Here is an 18,284-nt window from a genome sequence, read left to right as displayed (position 1 = left end):
GCGCCAGCAAAGTCTCCCTTGTTATTGGCGCCAGCAAAGCCCCCCTTGTTATTGGCGCCAGCAAAGTCTCCCTTGTTATTGACGCCAGCAAAGTCTCCCTTGTTATTGGCGCCAGCAAATTCTCCCTTGTTATTGGTGCCAGAAGTCTCCCTTGTTATTGGCACCAGCAAAGTCTCTCTTGTTATTGGCGCCAGCAAAGTCTCCCTTGTTTTTGACGCCAGCAAAGTCTCCCTTGTTATTGGCGCCAGCAAAGTCTCCCTTGTTATTGGCGCCAGCAAAGTCTCCCTTGTTAATGGCGCCAGCAAAGTCCCCCTTGTTATTGGCGCCAGCAAAGTCTCCCTTGTTATTGACGCCAGCAAAGTCTCCCTTGTTATTGGCGCCAGCAAAGTCTCCCTTGTTATTGGTGCCAGTAGTCTCCCTTGTTATTGGCACCAGCAAAGTCTCTCTTGTTATTGGCGCCAGCAAAGTCTCCCTTGTTATTGACGCCAGCAAAGTCTCCCTTGTTATTGGCGCCAGCAAAGTCTCCCTTGTTATTGGCGCCAGCAAAGTCTCCCTTGTTAATGGCGCCAGCAAAGTCCCCCTTGTTATTGGCGCCAGCAAAGTCTCCCTTGTTATTGACGCCAGCAAAGTCTCCCTTGTTATTGGCGCCAGCAAATTCTCCCTTGTTATTGGTGCCAGTAGTCTCCCTTGTTATTGGCACCAGCAAAGTCTCCCTTGTTATTGGCGCCAGCAAAGTCTCCCTTGTTATTGGCGCCAGCAAAGCCTCCCTTGTTATTAGCGCCAGCAAAGTCTCCCTTGTCACTGGCGCCAGCAAAGTCTCCCTTGTTATTGGCACCAGCAAAGTCTCCCTTGTTATTGGCGCCAGTAAAGTCTCCCTTGTTATTGGCGCCAGCAGTCTCCCTCGTCATTGGCGCCAGCAAAGTCTCCCTAACAAGTCATTTGACTCCAAAGGTTATGAGAATAGTTTAACCAGGGGAGGAGAGATGGTGGTCGTTCTATACACTTTTGGCTGTCGTCAGATGATTTTATTAAGTTGATTGAACTTGTCATGCCGTGGAGTGTGGTACAGGCATATGAGGCATCACGACGAAGGCGAAGACGTTATCCCTTTCAGTGCGAAGAGGAGGGTGAGGATCATCTCTCGAGCCAATCCGGTCTTTCCACTTCTCCGAAGAGATGACGAACTGAGTTCTCTCTTACTCGGAATCTCTCAAATTCGGAACTCCCCCCCACCCCCGTCGTCTTCGGAAGGAGACTTTGTGGTACAGTTTCGTACATTTCCGGAGCTTCCTTTGCGAATATCGGAAAACTTCCGAATTACAGGAATTCCGAATAGGGAGAGATTTAATTACGTGAAGTTCTGTTTTACCTTTGGGGAGGGTTTTGTCCGCTAACGAGACGCCCCTCTGCCTGAACGCATTCCAAATCGACCCTGACCCCCTAATCAATATCACCCGTTAAGCGCCTTACGGGGTGGTTGGACATGACAGCCTTTACACTACCCAAGGAGACTGCAAGCTCATGCCCACACGTATTACAGGACTCGAACCTCCTGCTTCTGGCATCTCCCAGACGCCAGCGCCCAGGTCCACTCGTTTGGCACCAGAGTTGGCACCCCAGTCTACCCCGGGGAAGCCTCATCCGGGAGATTACTTTATCTGGACCGAACTCCGTCACGCCACCCGCGTCCTCTGGAAAACACACAGCAAGGACACACACACACACGCGCGCACACACACACACACACACACACATATATACACACACACGCACACACACACCGGAGGTCCCGAGCTGGCGAGGAGACTGAGATACAGATTGTAATAACATATACAATTTCTATCTCTCTACCTCGCTCTCACATACACATACTCTCACTCTCGATCTCTCCCTCTCTCTCAAATACACACACTTTCTATCTATCTCGCTCTAACATACACATACACTCTCTCTATCTTTCTCTCTCTCTCCCTAGCCCTCTCACACACACACATATTCTCTCACATACACAAACACTTTCTCTCTCTCCCTATCCCTCTCTCTCTCTCACACATACTCAATACACTCCCTCTCTCCCTCTCCCTCTCTCTCTCACACACACCCTTTGAGATTATTGAACAAATCGAGTTCTTTGCAACAGCAGTTCCTTACGTCACTGACACTGGTAAGGTGAGGAGTGAGGAATGAGTGAGTGAGTGAGTGAGTGAGTGAGTGAGTGAGTGTGTGTGTTTCTAAAAGTACCATCACGTATGCAAAATGCACGTGAACCAATAGAGTCCTCATAAGAGTCCAAAATGATGCGGGTTTGAAACAGGGTGTGTTGATGTGGCGGGGGAAGAGGAGGAGGAGGAGGAGGATGGAGGAGGAGTAGGAGGAGGAGGAGAGTGGGCAACCAGCGGGTCCACAAGCACGCCAGTGCGCATGCGCAGACAAGCCAAGCCACACCAAGCCAAGATAAGCTTATCCCCGAACTCTACGTCCGGTCGTACAGGCTCTGCATGCAAGCTAGCTAGCTCGCTCGCTCGCTAGCAAGCTAGCAAGCTAGCTAGCTGGCTCGCCACCGCTCGCGTTGACGCTTTGCATGCGGCTGAGTTGAGTTGTAAATGCTTGGAGCCAGGCAGGTGTGTGTGCTTGCTTGCATGCATGCAAGCGTGGCACAGTGCCTGACTGTTGGTGTCTGCCCAACTGTTCGGATGGAGGAGCCATGACATGGGAGGAGGTGGAAGGAGAGGGAGAGAAAGGGAGTGAGGGAGTGTGGGAGGGAGAGGGAGTGTGGGAGGGAGAGGGATGGGGAGGGAGAGAAAGGGAGTGAGGGAGGAAGAGGGAGAGGGATGGAGAGAAGGAGAAGGAGAGGGAAGGGGAAAAAGGAGAAAAGGAAAAGGGGAGTGAAGGAGTGTGGGAGGAAGAAGAACAGAATGAGAGGGAGGGAAGGGAAGAAGGAAAGGGAATGGGAGAGAGAAGAAGAGAGGAAGAGCTGAAGAGAGAAAGGTAGAGAGGGAGAGAGAGAGAGAGAGAGAGAGGTGAAGTAGGAACTATACAGGCACTACTCCAGTCCTCCGGTACTCTACCCTCTCTCCAGCAAACATTAAATAACCTCACCAACCAGTCCACCATCACTGAACCTCCCTTTTTCAGACATTCTGCATGACACCCATCCAGACCAGGTGCCTTACCTGCTTTCATCATCTTTACAACTGCCTTCACCTCATCCTTCCTTATTTCTCCTCCATTCTCCTCACTCATCACTCTCATTTTCTTCGCATTTCCCACTGCAGCTATCTTTCCTTCCCTATCCTCCTTAACATTCAGCAACTCCCTAAAATATTCTGCCCATCTTCCCCTCACTGCCATCTCTTCCATTATCATCTCTCCATCTGTACCTTTTACCTTTTCTTCCCTACTTGATTCGCCTCCTCTTCCTCTCTTAATTTCTTTCCAAAACATCTTTTTATTACTTTCAAAATTTTCTGTCATACTCCTACCCCATTTCACATCTGCTCTCCTCTTTGCCTCCTTTACCTTTTGCTTTACTTCTCTTTTCTTTTCTTTGTACGTCTCATATGACTCCCCTGTCCTCTTTTGTAACCAATCTGTGAAAGCTCGCTTCTTCTCTTCTACAACCTTCTTTGTTTCCTCATCCCACCATTCACTACCCTTCCTTCTATTTCCCCCTGTCCTTCTTGTTCCACACACCATCCTTGCACACTTTAAGACTCCCTCCTTGAACCATCCCCATTCCTCCTCCACACCCATCTCTGCTCTATCCTTTACTCCCTCCCACTCCTCCTTCAGCTTCTTTTCGTACTCCTTCTCCTTTTCCTTTTCATTCAAGGAGTTCACTCTAAGAACCTCCCTACCTTTTGTCCATTTCCTCCTTCTCCATCTATCCTCCACTCTCAGCTTACCTTCCACCAAAAAATGATCTGATATTCCCCCACCCTCTCCCCTTAGCACATGTACATCCTTAACTCTTCCTATCATAATCCTTTACCACTACATAATCCATTAGCGCTCTATCTACCACCCTTCCCTCCACCACCCTCTCCCATGTGTACTTATGCTTGACTTTCTTCCGAAACACTGTATTTGCTATCATCAACTCTCTTTCTAGACACATTTCCACCATCAACTCTCCACTACGATATTGTTGGTAACATAGTGAAATTCAGTAGTGTATCAAATAAGAGTAGCAGGGATTGTGATTAGGCTATGTAAAGATATATTCTAAAAATAATTTTGGGTTATGTACCAACTTTACAAGAGTTTAGACAATGAAATTAAGTTCTCTCATGATGATGTAAGTCAGGTAATAGATCAATAAAAAAAAATTGATACACATTAGTAATAGGTGACATCAGTGCTAAAGTAAAATAATTTTGGGTTATGTACCAACTTTACAAGAGTTTAGACAATGAAATTAAGTTCTCTCATGATGATGTAAGTCAGGTAATAGATCAATAAAAAAAAATTGATACACATTAGTAATAGGTGACATCAGTGCTAAAGTGGGGAAGAGCATAGCATGTAAATTGTGTATTAGAAAGTTTGGAGTAGGTGAGAGAATGACAGAGACAAAATGATAGTCAATTTTGTAAAGAACTTCTACATGAGAATAATGAATACTTTCAAAAACATGTAGAAATCAAAATGGAATAACAAAGAACAAAATAGACTTTTTTTAGGGGATGAGAGCATGAACAATAGCAGCATTGCTGTTATGAATTAAGTAAATGTAGGTAATAACCATGGAATGGTAGATTTCACAACTAAACTTATTTTCAAAAATGAGAGTAAAAAGAGAAAATAAGCCTAGCAGAGAGAAAGGGTAACAAGAAATTTCAAATGAAAGTTAAAAACAGATTTGAGGCTCTAAGAAATAATGAGGATGCCATTAAATTTATGAACTGTAATTTTTTAATATAATTAGGGAATCAGAAGAGAAAGTTGGGGGCAAAAAGCACCTTAGAAAGGAAATATTCCAAAGTAGTAAGTGAACTAATAAAAAGAACTGTGCTGGTGTTGTAATGGGAGGCATATTTGTCTCGCATTTGTTTAGTTGTGGGTTTGACTCTTGTGCTTCTCTGATTCCCAGCAGTAATTATCACCTGCCCCAATAGCACATATGGCAAAGATGATGGCTTCAGCTACAGCTATACACCTCCTTGTGTAGACTCCACCTTTAATGAAAAGAAGGGCTGTACAGATTAAAACCAGGAGGAATAAAGTAGAGATAGCTGAGCTGGACAAGCTTATTTCAATAGATCAGAGAAAAGGAAAAGAAATATTGATCATATACAGGGTAATTCAGAAAGGTGAAAATATTAAGCTCAGAACAGATTAGGTTTAGGAAGGCATCAAATCACTTCTTTGAAAGATGGGAAATGAGACATCAATAAATGTTGATACAGAATCATAAAAAGAGTATAAGAATTCTACCAAGAACTTTAATCCTCAAATACCAGAGTTTAGTCAGTAAATTCATATGTAAATGTTAGTAGTGTGCCAGAAGTTACAAGTGAAGAAGTAACATTCACTCTAAAATGTATAAAATGAGAGAAAGCACCTGAGGAAGTTTACATATAAGTGGACCATCTGTAAGATACAGGGAAAGAAGATGGTTGTAAATTAGCTCAGCTACCCAATGGAAGGATGGAAAATATTCCATAATCATGGTGCAATGCTATGGTAATTTTGTGTCACAAGAAAGTAGACCAAAAAATTACTTTAGTAGTTACTGACTGATTAGCAAGTTTACCAAATGTATTGGAAGTGTTTTCCAAGGTTCTTACAGATAGACCAAGTAAAGGTTTAGATGAAATCCATCCAAAAGAAGAAGCAGGTTTTAGAAGTAGATACTCCACTACAGACAGTGAAGCAAGTGATCAAGAAAACAACAGAATAAAACATATGGAGAATGATTTAGAGAATATAGATTAGTGTCATCAGTATAATGGTGTATAGAGGAAAGTGTTTAGTGAAGTAGGTAGTTTTCATTTATGAATAGGAGCAAAAGAGTAAGAGATAGAACAGAACTATGTAGGACACCAGTGGTTATAGACATGGGAGAAGAGCAGAGCCTGTGTGAAATACCAGATGTAGAACAGTCAGAAAAAAAGAATAGAAGAAGAAACAAGGAGGGGGTATCCTGTGTTGAGGATAGCTTAAGAATCAAAGGTTTTGGCCAAAATTTATCAAATGCTTCTGATATGTTCAATACAACAACAAGGGTTTCCCCAAGGAGGAACCTTTGAATTTTAGAATAGCGGCCTTGACCACAGAAGTAGTTACTGTATTTGATGGCTTATAAGACTTTTTCTTTCTCACTTTCTCTATTTTTCTCTCCTAAAAAAAAAGTCAGGAAATCAGCCTGCATCATAATGCCAAGGTTCAACTTTGGGGTAGTAGATAGTGATAAGTGTACAGCAACAATAGCCCTTTAATCAAATTGCAAGCATTTTCACATGTGTAAACAAAGTACTGTAGTGATTGCCTCTATGCCACAAAAATTACTTATTTTGTCCAAGGTAATAATGTATAACAGGTCATACTTACCAGTTATTCATATAAAATAAGACCAATCAGGAAAAAATTAAGTGATAACACTTAACTATGCATGTACCAAAACAAAATAGAGGTTGCATGGTTACAAACCAAAACTGATGATATGCACAAGACTTGCCGCATTTCCTTAGTATGATGCCATTGATTCATGAGGTAAGACAGACCTTCATACATCTGTTTAACATTATCTAACTGAAATTATGCCTATCTTTTAACATTCTTACACATGTAACAAAATTTGAAGCTGATGAGAAACCATTGCTTTTATGGAATTTTTTTTAACTACTTTACAAAACAAAGAATTCATAAGTGAAGAGTGTCACAAAGTAGGGTGACTCAAGGCAGTCTGCACAATATTCATGCAATATATTATCAGATGAAACTTCTTCATTTGATATTCACTTGTTTTTATCTATTTATTTTTTATGCCTGCCCAAATTGAAGAGAATCTTATAAGGCAGTGCATTTTATTAGCCATCAAATACAGTATTTAGAATAAGATGTACAGGGTGAAATTATTGAATACAAGAGAAATGTCAAGCAAAGAGATGGAAGAAGTGGGAATGGGAGAAGGAATGGCTGAGATAAATAATATGAAAATTACAAGTATATTGGGTGGAAAAAAATAGATAATTTGGTCAAGTGAGATTTGTTTGACTTGTGAGACATTTGAGAACTGAGGTTTTACTGTAGTTTACAAATGGAAGGACCAACCTAAGATTTGTAAGTACTGTTGTAGGCTGAAACATAAAACATATATATACCAAGGGCTTTTTCACTCTTACAAGGGAAGTAGCCAAAGTCAAAAGGTATAGATTCCAGCCACATACTCCACTCCCATTCACCACCTCTTCCTCTTTTCTTGGCTCCTCCTGGATGACAGGTCATCCCTGCATCTTGCCCACTGCCCTGGGTCAGAAGCGATGCAGCAAGACACAGCACATCCACAGCAAGGTCACTTCATTTAATAATTGACACCCTCCCTTTCCGTCCTTTCATGGAGAAAAAGAGAAGATGGGGAGAAATCTCTTCAGACTGCATCAAAGTATCATTCACACATACTCCCTAACTCCCCCATCTCCTTCCCACTCCCATGCATCACAGCATCATTCATACACAACCATTCTCCACTCATCCCTATCTTCTGTCTTCTCCCTTCTTTCCTCAACAGACAACCTCCTCTTTCCCAATGCCCCTTTCACCTCATCCATCTTGTCCTTGGTCACACCTTCGTGTTCACTCCACCCACCTCTGCCTCGCACACTTTTTTACTCATCTCTCATCATTCATTTTTTCCATGTGTCCAGACCATCCCAATACTCTTTCATCAATTCTATCTATCCCCGCTCTCCTCATCACCTCCTTGTTTCTCACTCTATCCAACCTAGTAACTCCTATCATACTTCTCAGACAACTCATCTCAAACACATTCAAACTCCTCTCTTCCTCTCTTATGTTCCATGCTCAATCTACATTTTACCTACACCTCCACTCCTCTCTTTCCCACCACATTCACCCTCAAGTATCCAAAGCTATCCACTTCCTCCAGTTTCTCTCAATACTCACTTCCAATTTGCTGCCATCCTCTCCCCTTGTACATCTTATCACCTTACTTTTACCCACATTTACCTTCAACTTCCTTCATTTGCACACCTTCCCAAACTCAGACACTAACTTCCTTAATCCCTTCTCTGATCCTTCTACAAGTGAAGTGTCATCAACAAATAATATCTGGCTTATCTCCCATTTTTCTTCATTTTCTTTAACCATCTTCAATCCCCAGCCCATTGCCATTCCTCCTATCCCATATATCTGCAAAACCTCCCACAGTGCCTTCCTGTCTACCCTGTCATAAACCTTTTCCAAATCCATAAAGGCCCAAAAAAAACCTTACCTTTCACTAAAACTATCCCACATATCTCCCTCACCACAAACCTCAACCTTTTCTAAACTCATACTATTCCTTACTAATTACTCCCTCTTTTCCTCTCCTAATCCTCTCAATTAATTCCTTCCCATAAGCCTTCCCAACTACATTCAACTACTACAATCATATTTGTCCCCTTTTCCCTTGTAAAGTGAAACTATACATGCACTCCTCCAGTCCTCCAGCACTGTACCCTCCCCTAAACATACATTAAACAATTTCACTAGCCAGTTCACTATCACTGTACCTCCCTTCTTCAGATACTCGACATGAAACCATCCAACCATCATTTTCTTTGTGCCTCCCATTGCACCACTGATCCCTCCCTATCCTCCTCCACATCAACAGTTCTTTAAAATATTTTGCCCATCCTCACCTTACCACCTCTTTTGTTAACATCTGCCCATCTCCACCTTTTACCTTTTATTCTCTACTTTATTTACCTCCCCTTCCTCTTTTACCTTCCTTCTAAAACATCTTTTTAATACTTTTAAAGTTTTCTGTCACACTCCTCCCCCATTTTATATCTGCTCTAGTTTGTTCCTCCTCTATCTTATGTTTATCTTTCTAAATATGATAAATGGAAATCAATGATATAGACTAATTTGGAACTGTATATAAATTAGATGCTAGGTATGATAATTTATAGAATAGGAAATGGGACTCAACAAGCATTGCTCCTTTCCTGTACACTGTAATTAGGTAAATACGCATACATACATATATATATATATATATATATTTATACTGTATATATATATACTTTTTTTTTTAAGATAATACAGCATATTCAGGGTTGGCGAGCTTTTTAATATGTTCTATCCTTGCTAATTTTTCCTTTGTAGGAGAAAGGGAAAATACAATATTACTAAATGAATCCATGAAAGGTTTGGATATAAAAACAAATACATAAGTTACAACATTTTGCCTAGACTTTAGGCATTTTTTTGGTACAATTTAATTTCAAAGATACAAAACTGCGATTTTATATACCATTCAACATGATATACAAGTAGAGGTATTTTGGTCCAGGAGTTGCTGGCTAGTTTCTCCTTTGGGTACTGGAGGATGCCCTGAATAACTTCAAGGTTCAGCACGAATTTTGTTGTACAGTATATTTATTAATATAGCTTCCAAACATTTTAATTTTCTTTTGCTGTTATTCTTTATCATTACTGTATTATTGCTCAAGTCATCCTGCAAGATGTTTGTCATGTGTACTTTTGTGAAATGTGACTTTATTGCCCCATTTTTCATATAGTATAAGACCCTTTGTGACAAAGTTAGTGTTATGTTACTAATATACTCTTCATTACAAAACACATATTTGTTGAAAGTACATGAGTGTTTGTACACAACATTACTTTTTTGTAATTTGTTCTTTACTCCTGCCAAGTTGTTTTTCATAACTAGTGACAATGTTCTGGGTTTGCAATAATATATCAATTTTAAGATATCCTCTTACCTCTTAGGTTTGCCATTCTTATGTACAATTTCTTTCAAGACTTTCTCTTCATTATTTTATATGCAGATGACATTGTATTATGATAGTAAAATCAAAATACAATGTCATCTTTCAACAAAGATGGTGCTTTGTAATGAACAGTATATTAACCACACAACCCAAACTTTGTCACAAAGGCTCAAATATTATATGTGAAATGGGGCAATAAAATCACACTTCACAAAAGTACATAAAACAAACATATCATAGGATGACTTGAATTATACTCTCACCATCCCACACCTATGAAGTGGAAAGTGAGAAACCCCTGGTAGACAAGCCCTGTCAGTTGTGGTGAGTGACTGGGTTTTTTAGGCCAATGTTTGGGTCACCTCCCCACCTGGCCAGGGTTGTCTGGAACCGATGCAAGAAGCAAGCAGCAGGTCCCAGGAATCGAACTCACAACCACCTGCTCATGAGTTTAACATGATATCCACTGGGCTACCATGTGGCCCATTTGAACAATGATACGATAATAATAGCAAAGAATAATAAAAAAAAAAAAAAAATGAAAAGGAGAGAAGGCAGGAGATAAGGGTGAGTAGAGAATGGCTGTGTATAGATGATATGAGGCAAGGGAGAAGGCTGGGGATAGGGGGAGAGTAGGGAATGGTTATATGTGAATAATATTTTGACACAGTCCAAAGTGATCTCTCTTTGTCTTCTCTGTTTTCTATATGAGGGAAACGAGAGGGGGTCCCTGATCAAGTGAAGTGGTCTTGTTAAGGATGTACTGTGTCTTGCTGCATTGCTTCTGACCTGGGGCAGTGGATAGGAGACAGGGATGACCCTTCATTCACCAGGAGCTAAGATGAGAAGGATGAAAGGGTGGTGGGTGTTAGTAGGTATGTGCCTTTTGACTTGGCTACCTCCCTGATAAGGGAGAAAAAGCCCTTGGTATATAGAAGATAGAGACCATGGCTTCATTTGGTGATGTAATATTTTCCTTTCCTTCTACAGAGAAGAAATTAGCAAGAAGAATAGAAAGTATAAAAAAGATAATTAATGCTTAGTATGATATATTATTCAATAGAAAAGGTATTCATGAAATCCTGCTCCCTAAATATACTAATATATTGGGTTGAGTCATAAGTAATTTCTATTTAATGGAAGCAAAATGTAATGATGCATTTCAAACTTCTATTGTTTTAACCTTAACCAGAAATTATCTGTTTAGAAAGAGCATTCACCAGTTATTCTTACACCAGCAGTGAATAAGTTTGCATTTAAACTAAAATTTCAAACCCTAAATTGGAGGAACAAAGAGTGCATATTTGACATATGATGTTCTGGGAGTTGAAGAATGATATGAAGGTTTCAGAAACAGCAAAGAAAATTTGTAGTCAAGATGTCATTACTGATCTCCAAGTTCAAAATTGGTTTTCAAAGATTTGTTCTGGGGATAAATCATTGACAGATGAACACAGACCAGGACAGTTATCAAGCTTCAATGAAGGTGCTGTAAGAGAACTGGTGGAATGCAATCCCTGCAAAAGTACTTGAGATTTAACACTTAAAATCAATACATCCCAATCCACAATCTGCCACCACTTAGAAAAGATAGGAAAAATGAGCAAGTTGGGCATATTTCTAAAGCATATTATTACAGGTGATGAGAAATGGATCTTTTATGACAATGTTCAATGTAAAAGCAGTGGGTTGACAAGGATAAATCTCTGCAGCCTACCCCAAAGGTATATTCATCTAGTCTTTGAACCACATAGAATGCAGATTATACTGTCAACAGCTGCAACATGCAGGGTGACTAGATTTTGAAAAGTGGAATATTGGAGAGGTATATGGACCAGTGGCGGCACCAGGGGGGGCCTTGGGGGGTGGGGGGCCTTCCCCCCCCCCCAAAAGTGGCCAGCCCCCCCAACTGAAATGAGCAAATTAAAAATTTAAAACACTCATTGAAATAATTTTATTAAGTGGAATTCTTAATCGCCAGGCTAAAGATTTGTCATCCATCAGTGCTAGCCCTACCAATAACCCCCTCCCCTTCTGAAATGAGGATGATATGTGTATTATCATATTAACTAAAAAATCCTGGCGCCGCTGCTGATGTGGACAGTGTGAAGTGCACAAAACAAGCTCGCAGCTCCATTGCTATCATGATTGTAATTGACTCAAGTGGCCACGCCAAGCCCCTGCTGTGTTGCCAGATCTGCTCAGTGTTCGTATATATATATAATTTCCCACGGATGTTATTGCTTTCAAGTTGAAATACAGAATGTGGGACAAATGCTTTAAATACAGGATTAACCTGTATAATACAGGAAGTCTGGTCATATGGCAACATTGTGATCTTTCATAAACCAAGCCCACATTCAATATGACTCGCACGGGTGGCGCAGTTGTGACAACGCTGTGCAGCCATGAGGGTGGCCTATAACTCATGGTTCGAATCCTGCCCAAGGCCGAAATTATTTCGGTACCACTGGGATCGGGTCGTTACTCCAACTCTCGTGGGCGGGGAGTTGGGTGTGTGTGTGAAAGGCCATAGATCGGACCTACGAGCTCTGAGCTCTCTTCTAGGAGGGAAATAGCTGTCGATCACGAGTCCAACATGTGATCCAAAGACCAAGTGAATACATAGCAGTCTGACACGGTCTGAGCAACACATATTTTCGGAGCGCTGGCTTACGAACGAAAATATAAACAAGATATGATCAGCGACGGTCTTTTTGTATATACGCGGAGTGGTAAGCTGTGCATTCGTGGTGCAATGTGAGTCGAATTTGTATCTCCGTTACTTTCTTTTTTATTTTTTTTTATATTGTTCGTAAAAATGGAAACCCCAAAATCCAAGGACGCATCTAAAAGAAGCCTGGCAGAAACAAAAATCGAAACTCCACTAGGAGTAGTGAGAAAAAAAATCATGCTTCGCTTCAACACACAGAATACCAAAGACGGTAAAATTTTACTTTCGACCATGGGAGGAATATAAAAATAGAAAATTAGATATTAATTTTGTAAATTAAAATGTATCAACGTAATATGCAATTTTGTGTGCGGAAATGAAATACAAATAAGGTGCTAAAACATATTTCTTAGGTAACGAAGTCGTGTACGACGAATGGTACGCCATGTTTCTTATAGTAGATGCCGACGTCGAAGAAATGAAAGGATAAATTCGTCTAAGGTAAACTAAACTAAAGTAACCTAAACTAAACTAACCTAACCTGTGTTTAATAAATCATTACCTGCAAATTAGATGTCATCCGGCTCGTCCTCGTTGTCGTCGTCGTGAGAGACGTTGGCGGTCTTTTCAACCACTCTCTCAGCTTGCGGAGTATACAAATTAATATTCAATTTTCTATTGCTATATTCCTTCCATGGTCGAAACTAAATATTTACCGGTTAAGTTAGGTTAGGTTAGTTTAGTTTAGTTTACCTTAGACGAATTTATCCTATTTATTCGACGTCGGCATCTACCATGACAAACATGGCGTCCCGATGCTATGCTACCGACTTCGTTCATTAGCATATTTAGCTTGTAACAAGGTATTTTTATTTTCATTTCCGCACACAAAATTGCATATTACGTTGATACATTTTAATTTACAAAATTAATATTTAATTTTCTATTGCTGTATTCCACCCATGGTCGAAAGTAAAATTTTACCCCAAAGACTAGACAAAGGATTACAAAGGCGGAGCATGCCGACAGGAGACCTTTTGGTCCATATCTAAGTCGGATGCGAAAAATCACAATAATAGAATAATAATAATAAAAAACTATAATAATGTATGCAACAAACAAAAATACATATATAAATGCATAGGTATAGTTGAAAAGCAAACAAACCGGTAAACAGTAAATAATAATAAATTGGCACATAACTAATAATAAATGAAAATCAAACGACAAAGCAAAAACAAATAATATAAAATAGATTATAATCATTACAGCATCTTGCTAAGGTGTTTATCTAAATGAGTCTTAAAGCTTCGAACTGAACTACATTGCACTACCTGTACAGGAAGTTTATTCCATTCATTAACTACACGGTTGGCAAAGTTGTTTCTACCTACTTCCAAATTGAATCTATTATCGGATAGTTTGAGACCATTGTTTCTTGTCTGATTCTCATTCAATGTGAACATTTTGTAACTTTTGATGTTGTCAATTCCCTTTAGAATCTTAAAGACCTGTATCAAGTCACCTCTAAGTCTACGCTTTTTTTTTTTTAGGGAAAACAGATTTGTATCAAGTCACCTCTAAGTCTACGCTTTTTTTTTTTTTAGGGAAAACAGATTCATATGTTTTAGTCGATTTTCGTATGATTTATTTTTGATGTTTGGAATCAGTTTTGTGGCTCGCCGTTGTACTTTTTCCAGTCTGTCAATGACGTAAGTAGATTTTCTGGGTTTGAAAGGGAAGGAAATGGATTAGTAAGAATAGAGATGGATAGAGAACCCAGATACAGGAACATAATGAGGAGTAGAGATCTAAGTGATATCGTAGACGAACTATTAGAACTTAAAAGCGAATATAAGATAATGTACCAGAAAGTATCAAACCTAAGGAAAGCCAACGAGGAAAACAATAGGGAGATAGACGAGTTGAAAAAGGAATTAAAACAGCAGGGGAGGCTCAACAGTGAAGTAAAAAATATTGATAAAAAAAAAGTTCTCAATATTTTTTTCTTCAAACTTTCAGGTTTTGTTTAAAATCTAAACGCTGATATTTTGCCCCCCCCCAAAAAAAAAGAACTTGTGTTATGACGTCATAACGTTATGACGTCATTCTGATGCTAAGACTTCATAAGTAAATGAAAATCGTAATATTTATCCCAGAGACCCCAGCTTTTGCGTGGTAATACTTGAATAACATATAAACACCCTGTATTTTTATTTTTGTTAAAATTGTCCATACGTTGCAAGAAATTGCTGTCGCAAATATGTGTATTTTTCTTTTTTTGATGACCTCTGTATTTTTCATCAATTAAACACTCCCGAGGCTTAACTTTGCACTTTATGAAAAAAAGCAAAACTACACGATGTACACACAACCACATTGTATAACTATGAGAATTTTCAAGAAGCTCTAAATGTTTCTCTTTTTTTGGTGACTTTTTAAAAGCGTAGTTTTCTCATTTTGAGAAAAAGGGATTTAAAAGTTTCAGTGTCATGTATCTTTGGTAATTATCGTACGATTTGTATTATTTTCACACACAATATTGTATAACACATAGTAAATACAATTAGCAAAAATCAACTTGTTACTACGAGAAAGTGTTGTAAAAGTAGGGTCACGATGGATCATTTCATCAGATGTTGACGGCAGCGAAGTCAATTAAATGCACCCGAGGCTTAACTTTGCACTTAAAAAAAAAGCAAAACTACACGATGTACACACACCCAAATTGTATAACTATGAGAATTTTCAAGAAGCTCTAAACGATTCTCTCTTTTTTTGTGAATTTTTAAAAGCGTATTTTTCTCATTTTGAGAAAAAGGGATTTAAAAGTTTTCACACACATGATTGTATAACGCATAGTGTATACAAATAGCAAAAATCAACTTGTTACCACGAGAAAGTATTGTAAAAGTATGGTCACGATGGATCATCTCACCAGATGTTGACGGCAGAGGTCTCCCCCAGTTCATGTTGCCTCCCAATGTCCATTTTTTTTTTTCAAATTTCTTTTTTCTACGTACCTCAATATTTTTTTTTCTGCTTTGCAGTAAGTTTTTTGCTGTTTGATCTATCCATTATGACACAATTTCTTAGTAAAAACTTTGCGCGAGAGAATATGAACGAATATGGTGTGAGAGAAAAAGTAATACACCTCACATGTTCACACAATTAGGGTAACTGGTGATTGTATATGATTGTATGCTTCATAAATAAGTCAATAACCAATTCATCATACAATTGTGCGCCTGGCAGCCTTGTAGTCCAGTATAAAGAGTTGAATCCCCATGCGCCATCTTTAGATGGATACGCCCTTATCCCCTTTAAACCGTTGTACATGTCTGCTGTGGTAAAAAAAATTCTACCCAATAGGTTCGTATTACATTAAGGTGCATAAATCACGTAAAAAAAATAATTACATTGAAAATATTTAGCCTATTTCGCTGTTGAGTACCCCCTTAAGGGGATCGTCCATTAGAAAATCGAACTTTTTTATTTTGGGGTGAAAGTGGCTGAGATTTTTTCCTAGTAACTGTCTTGTCTCAGAGAATATACCACTGAGTTTTCATGTCATTTATGCTCATGCTTTTTTTATTATGATTTTTTTTTCGAGGGGTAATTTTTGAAAATTTTGAAATTGATTCAGAGGATAGACTGTGGAGAATATTATGACTTCCGACAGATTTCCCATCTCTTTTAATACGAATGTTGACGGTATAAGTTAATCTAGGTGACCGTCCCACCGAGTTAATACTGGGATACTCTGCGTGAACTTTGTATACAACTTTCAACACTACAAAACTACGTACCTGTGAACAGCAGGGAACTCATCGAACCCTGAAACGTATAATGGCATCACAAAGCATCATGTATCTTTATGAATATGTAATTATTTCCATTATTCATATTGGTTTGAATATTTCATTGAACTAAATTTGTGACTTACCGTGGCCTTGGGGCCACTTGGAAATCTTCTTTGTCTTTGTTCTGGTTAATGACGGTGATGTGCGTAACGAACTTCGGGCGTGGCATGGAGGGGGAGTATGGGAATGGGAAAGGATATAGGTAGCTGAGGGGAATGGTTCTCTCACAGAATCCCCTCACTGATTTAAGACACGCTTCGTCGTATATGCACTTCACACATGATTTATATGAGGTCTGTGATTGGGGTGAATTCATATCATCCCCTAGTCACTAATCACTAACACTTTGGTCAATTACATTTCTTGTCTCGGACTTGTCTTGTCCTCAACTTGAACTTAACCACGCCAACACAGCCAGTTTTGGCGCCAGAGGGGCCTCCTTGGTGCCGGACGCCTAGTGACCTTTGGCCTATCGTTGCCAAGGGTCTATGGGAAGTACAACTTCACCTTAACTGAAGTGAAAATGATGCACGATACATATATTATATGATCCCCATGCATAGGAACTATAGATGGGTAATACACCAGAACCAATACTCAAGACGGAGAAGACACCAAGTGGTAAATAAAATGATTAATAATGAAAATGACATATCGGTAACTCGACATTCCTGAGAGGGGTTAGACCAACCGGCTTGTGGTAACTAAGGGGTGTCGAGTCCTTACAAAATGCTTTATATAATATTTTCGTATATAGAAACAAAAATGATAGGCCACTCTATCTAAATGGAAAAAGTAATACTGTATAATCTGTTATGCATGCTTTCATATAGTAAGTCTCTAGAATACCAATTTCATACAGCTTGATATGCTTAATTGCTGTATTTCAATCTTAATCCTAATTCTACAGCTATCAATTCACTAAATTAACTGAGGCCGAAACCACAGATGTCTATATTAATATGTAATAATAGTCTATTTACTCTAAAAATGCCTCTGTCGGGATTTATTCCCGACACCCTCCGGGCGGCAAAGGAGCACATCTAATTACAATTGTGCATTGTCAATCAGGGATTGCCTTAATCTAATTGCCCTTCGAGCTGCTTGTCTCATAGGACGTACTGAAGGTGTCTCATCCTCACCAATGGATTCTCCACCTGTTAAGGGTGTTGGCTCTTGGGAATGAATTTCCAAGGGAACTAGTTTGTCCAGGGTTCTTCTACTAATCATCCCGTTGCACAACACATCTACAATGCGTACATTATCTTCTTCATCTGGGTATAGTTTAACAATACGTCCTAATGGCCACTCATGTTGTGGTCCAAGTCTCTCCACTATCACCACTTCCCCCACCTTGGGTGATTTCATCTGCATTGGTTTCGAGGAGCCATAATGTTTTTCCCTCAGGGAAGTCAAATAATCCTTTTTCCAATTTCTTTCAAAATGTTTGATGATTGATGATAGACAGCTGTGTCTTGCAATTAATTCTGTATGTCCCAAGAAATCGGGGTCAGATGTGTCTGACGTTACCAGTGGTGGATAGGGGTTTATGGTTCTTCCATACAAAAGGTGATTAGGAGTTAAGGATTCTACGGGTCCTTCTTCGTTGAGGTAGGTTAAGGGGCGATTGTTCAACCGCGTTTGTACTTCCCGCAGAATTGTTTCCAACTCCTCCCGAGTCACTCTCTTCTTATACAAGACCTTCTTCAGACATGACTTGGTTAAACTGATCATGCGTTCATAAAAGCCTCCCATCCACGGTGCTCTGGGGGCTATGAATTTCCA

At 39.6% G+C, this 18,284-nt stretch overlaps 1 protein-coding gene across 5 annotated transcripts in view; it reads left to right on the top strand.

The window, feature by feature from the left end:
• Window positions 1-12,121: 12,121 nt before the first annotated feature.
• LOC143018530 (uncharacterized) overlaps window positions 12,122-18,284 on the top strand; it is a 93,082-nt gene continuing 86,919 nt past the window's right edge. The window contains exon 1 of one of the 5 annotated variants that reach the window (XR_012965749.1): window positions 12,122-12,393. Coding sequence is in view for 2 of the 5 variants with exons in the window: in XM_076173965.1 (XP_076030080.1) it covers window positions 12,371-12,426 (56 nt within the window). In the remaining 3 variants the exon portion in view is untranslated. The other 4 variants (XR_012965748.1, XM_076173965.1, XM_076173966.1 and 1 more) reach the window with 4 other exon arrangements.

Source organism: Oratosquilla oratoria, chromosome 35 (assembly GCF_046742065.1).
Source record: "Oratosquilla oratoria isolate Oo_2021 chromosome 35, ASM4674206v1, whole genome shotgun sequence".
Lineage (NCBI taxonomy): Eukaryota > Metazoa > Arthropoda > Malacostraca > Stomatopoda > Squillidae > Oratosquilla > Oratosquilla oratoria.
The sequence above is the reverse complement of the archived record's forward strand: the minus strand, read 5'-3'. Positions and strand labels throughout refer to the sequence as shown.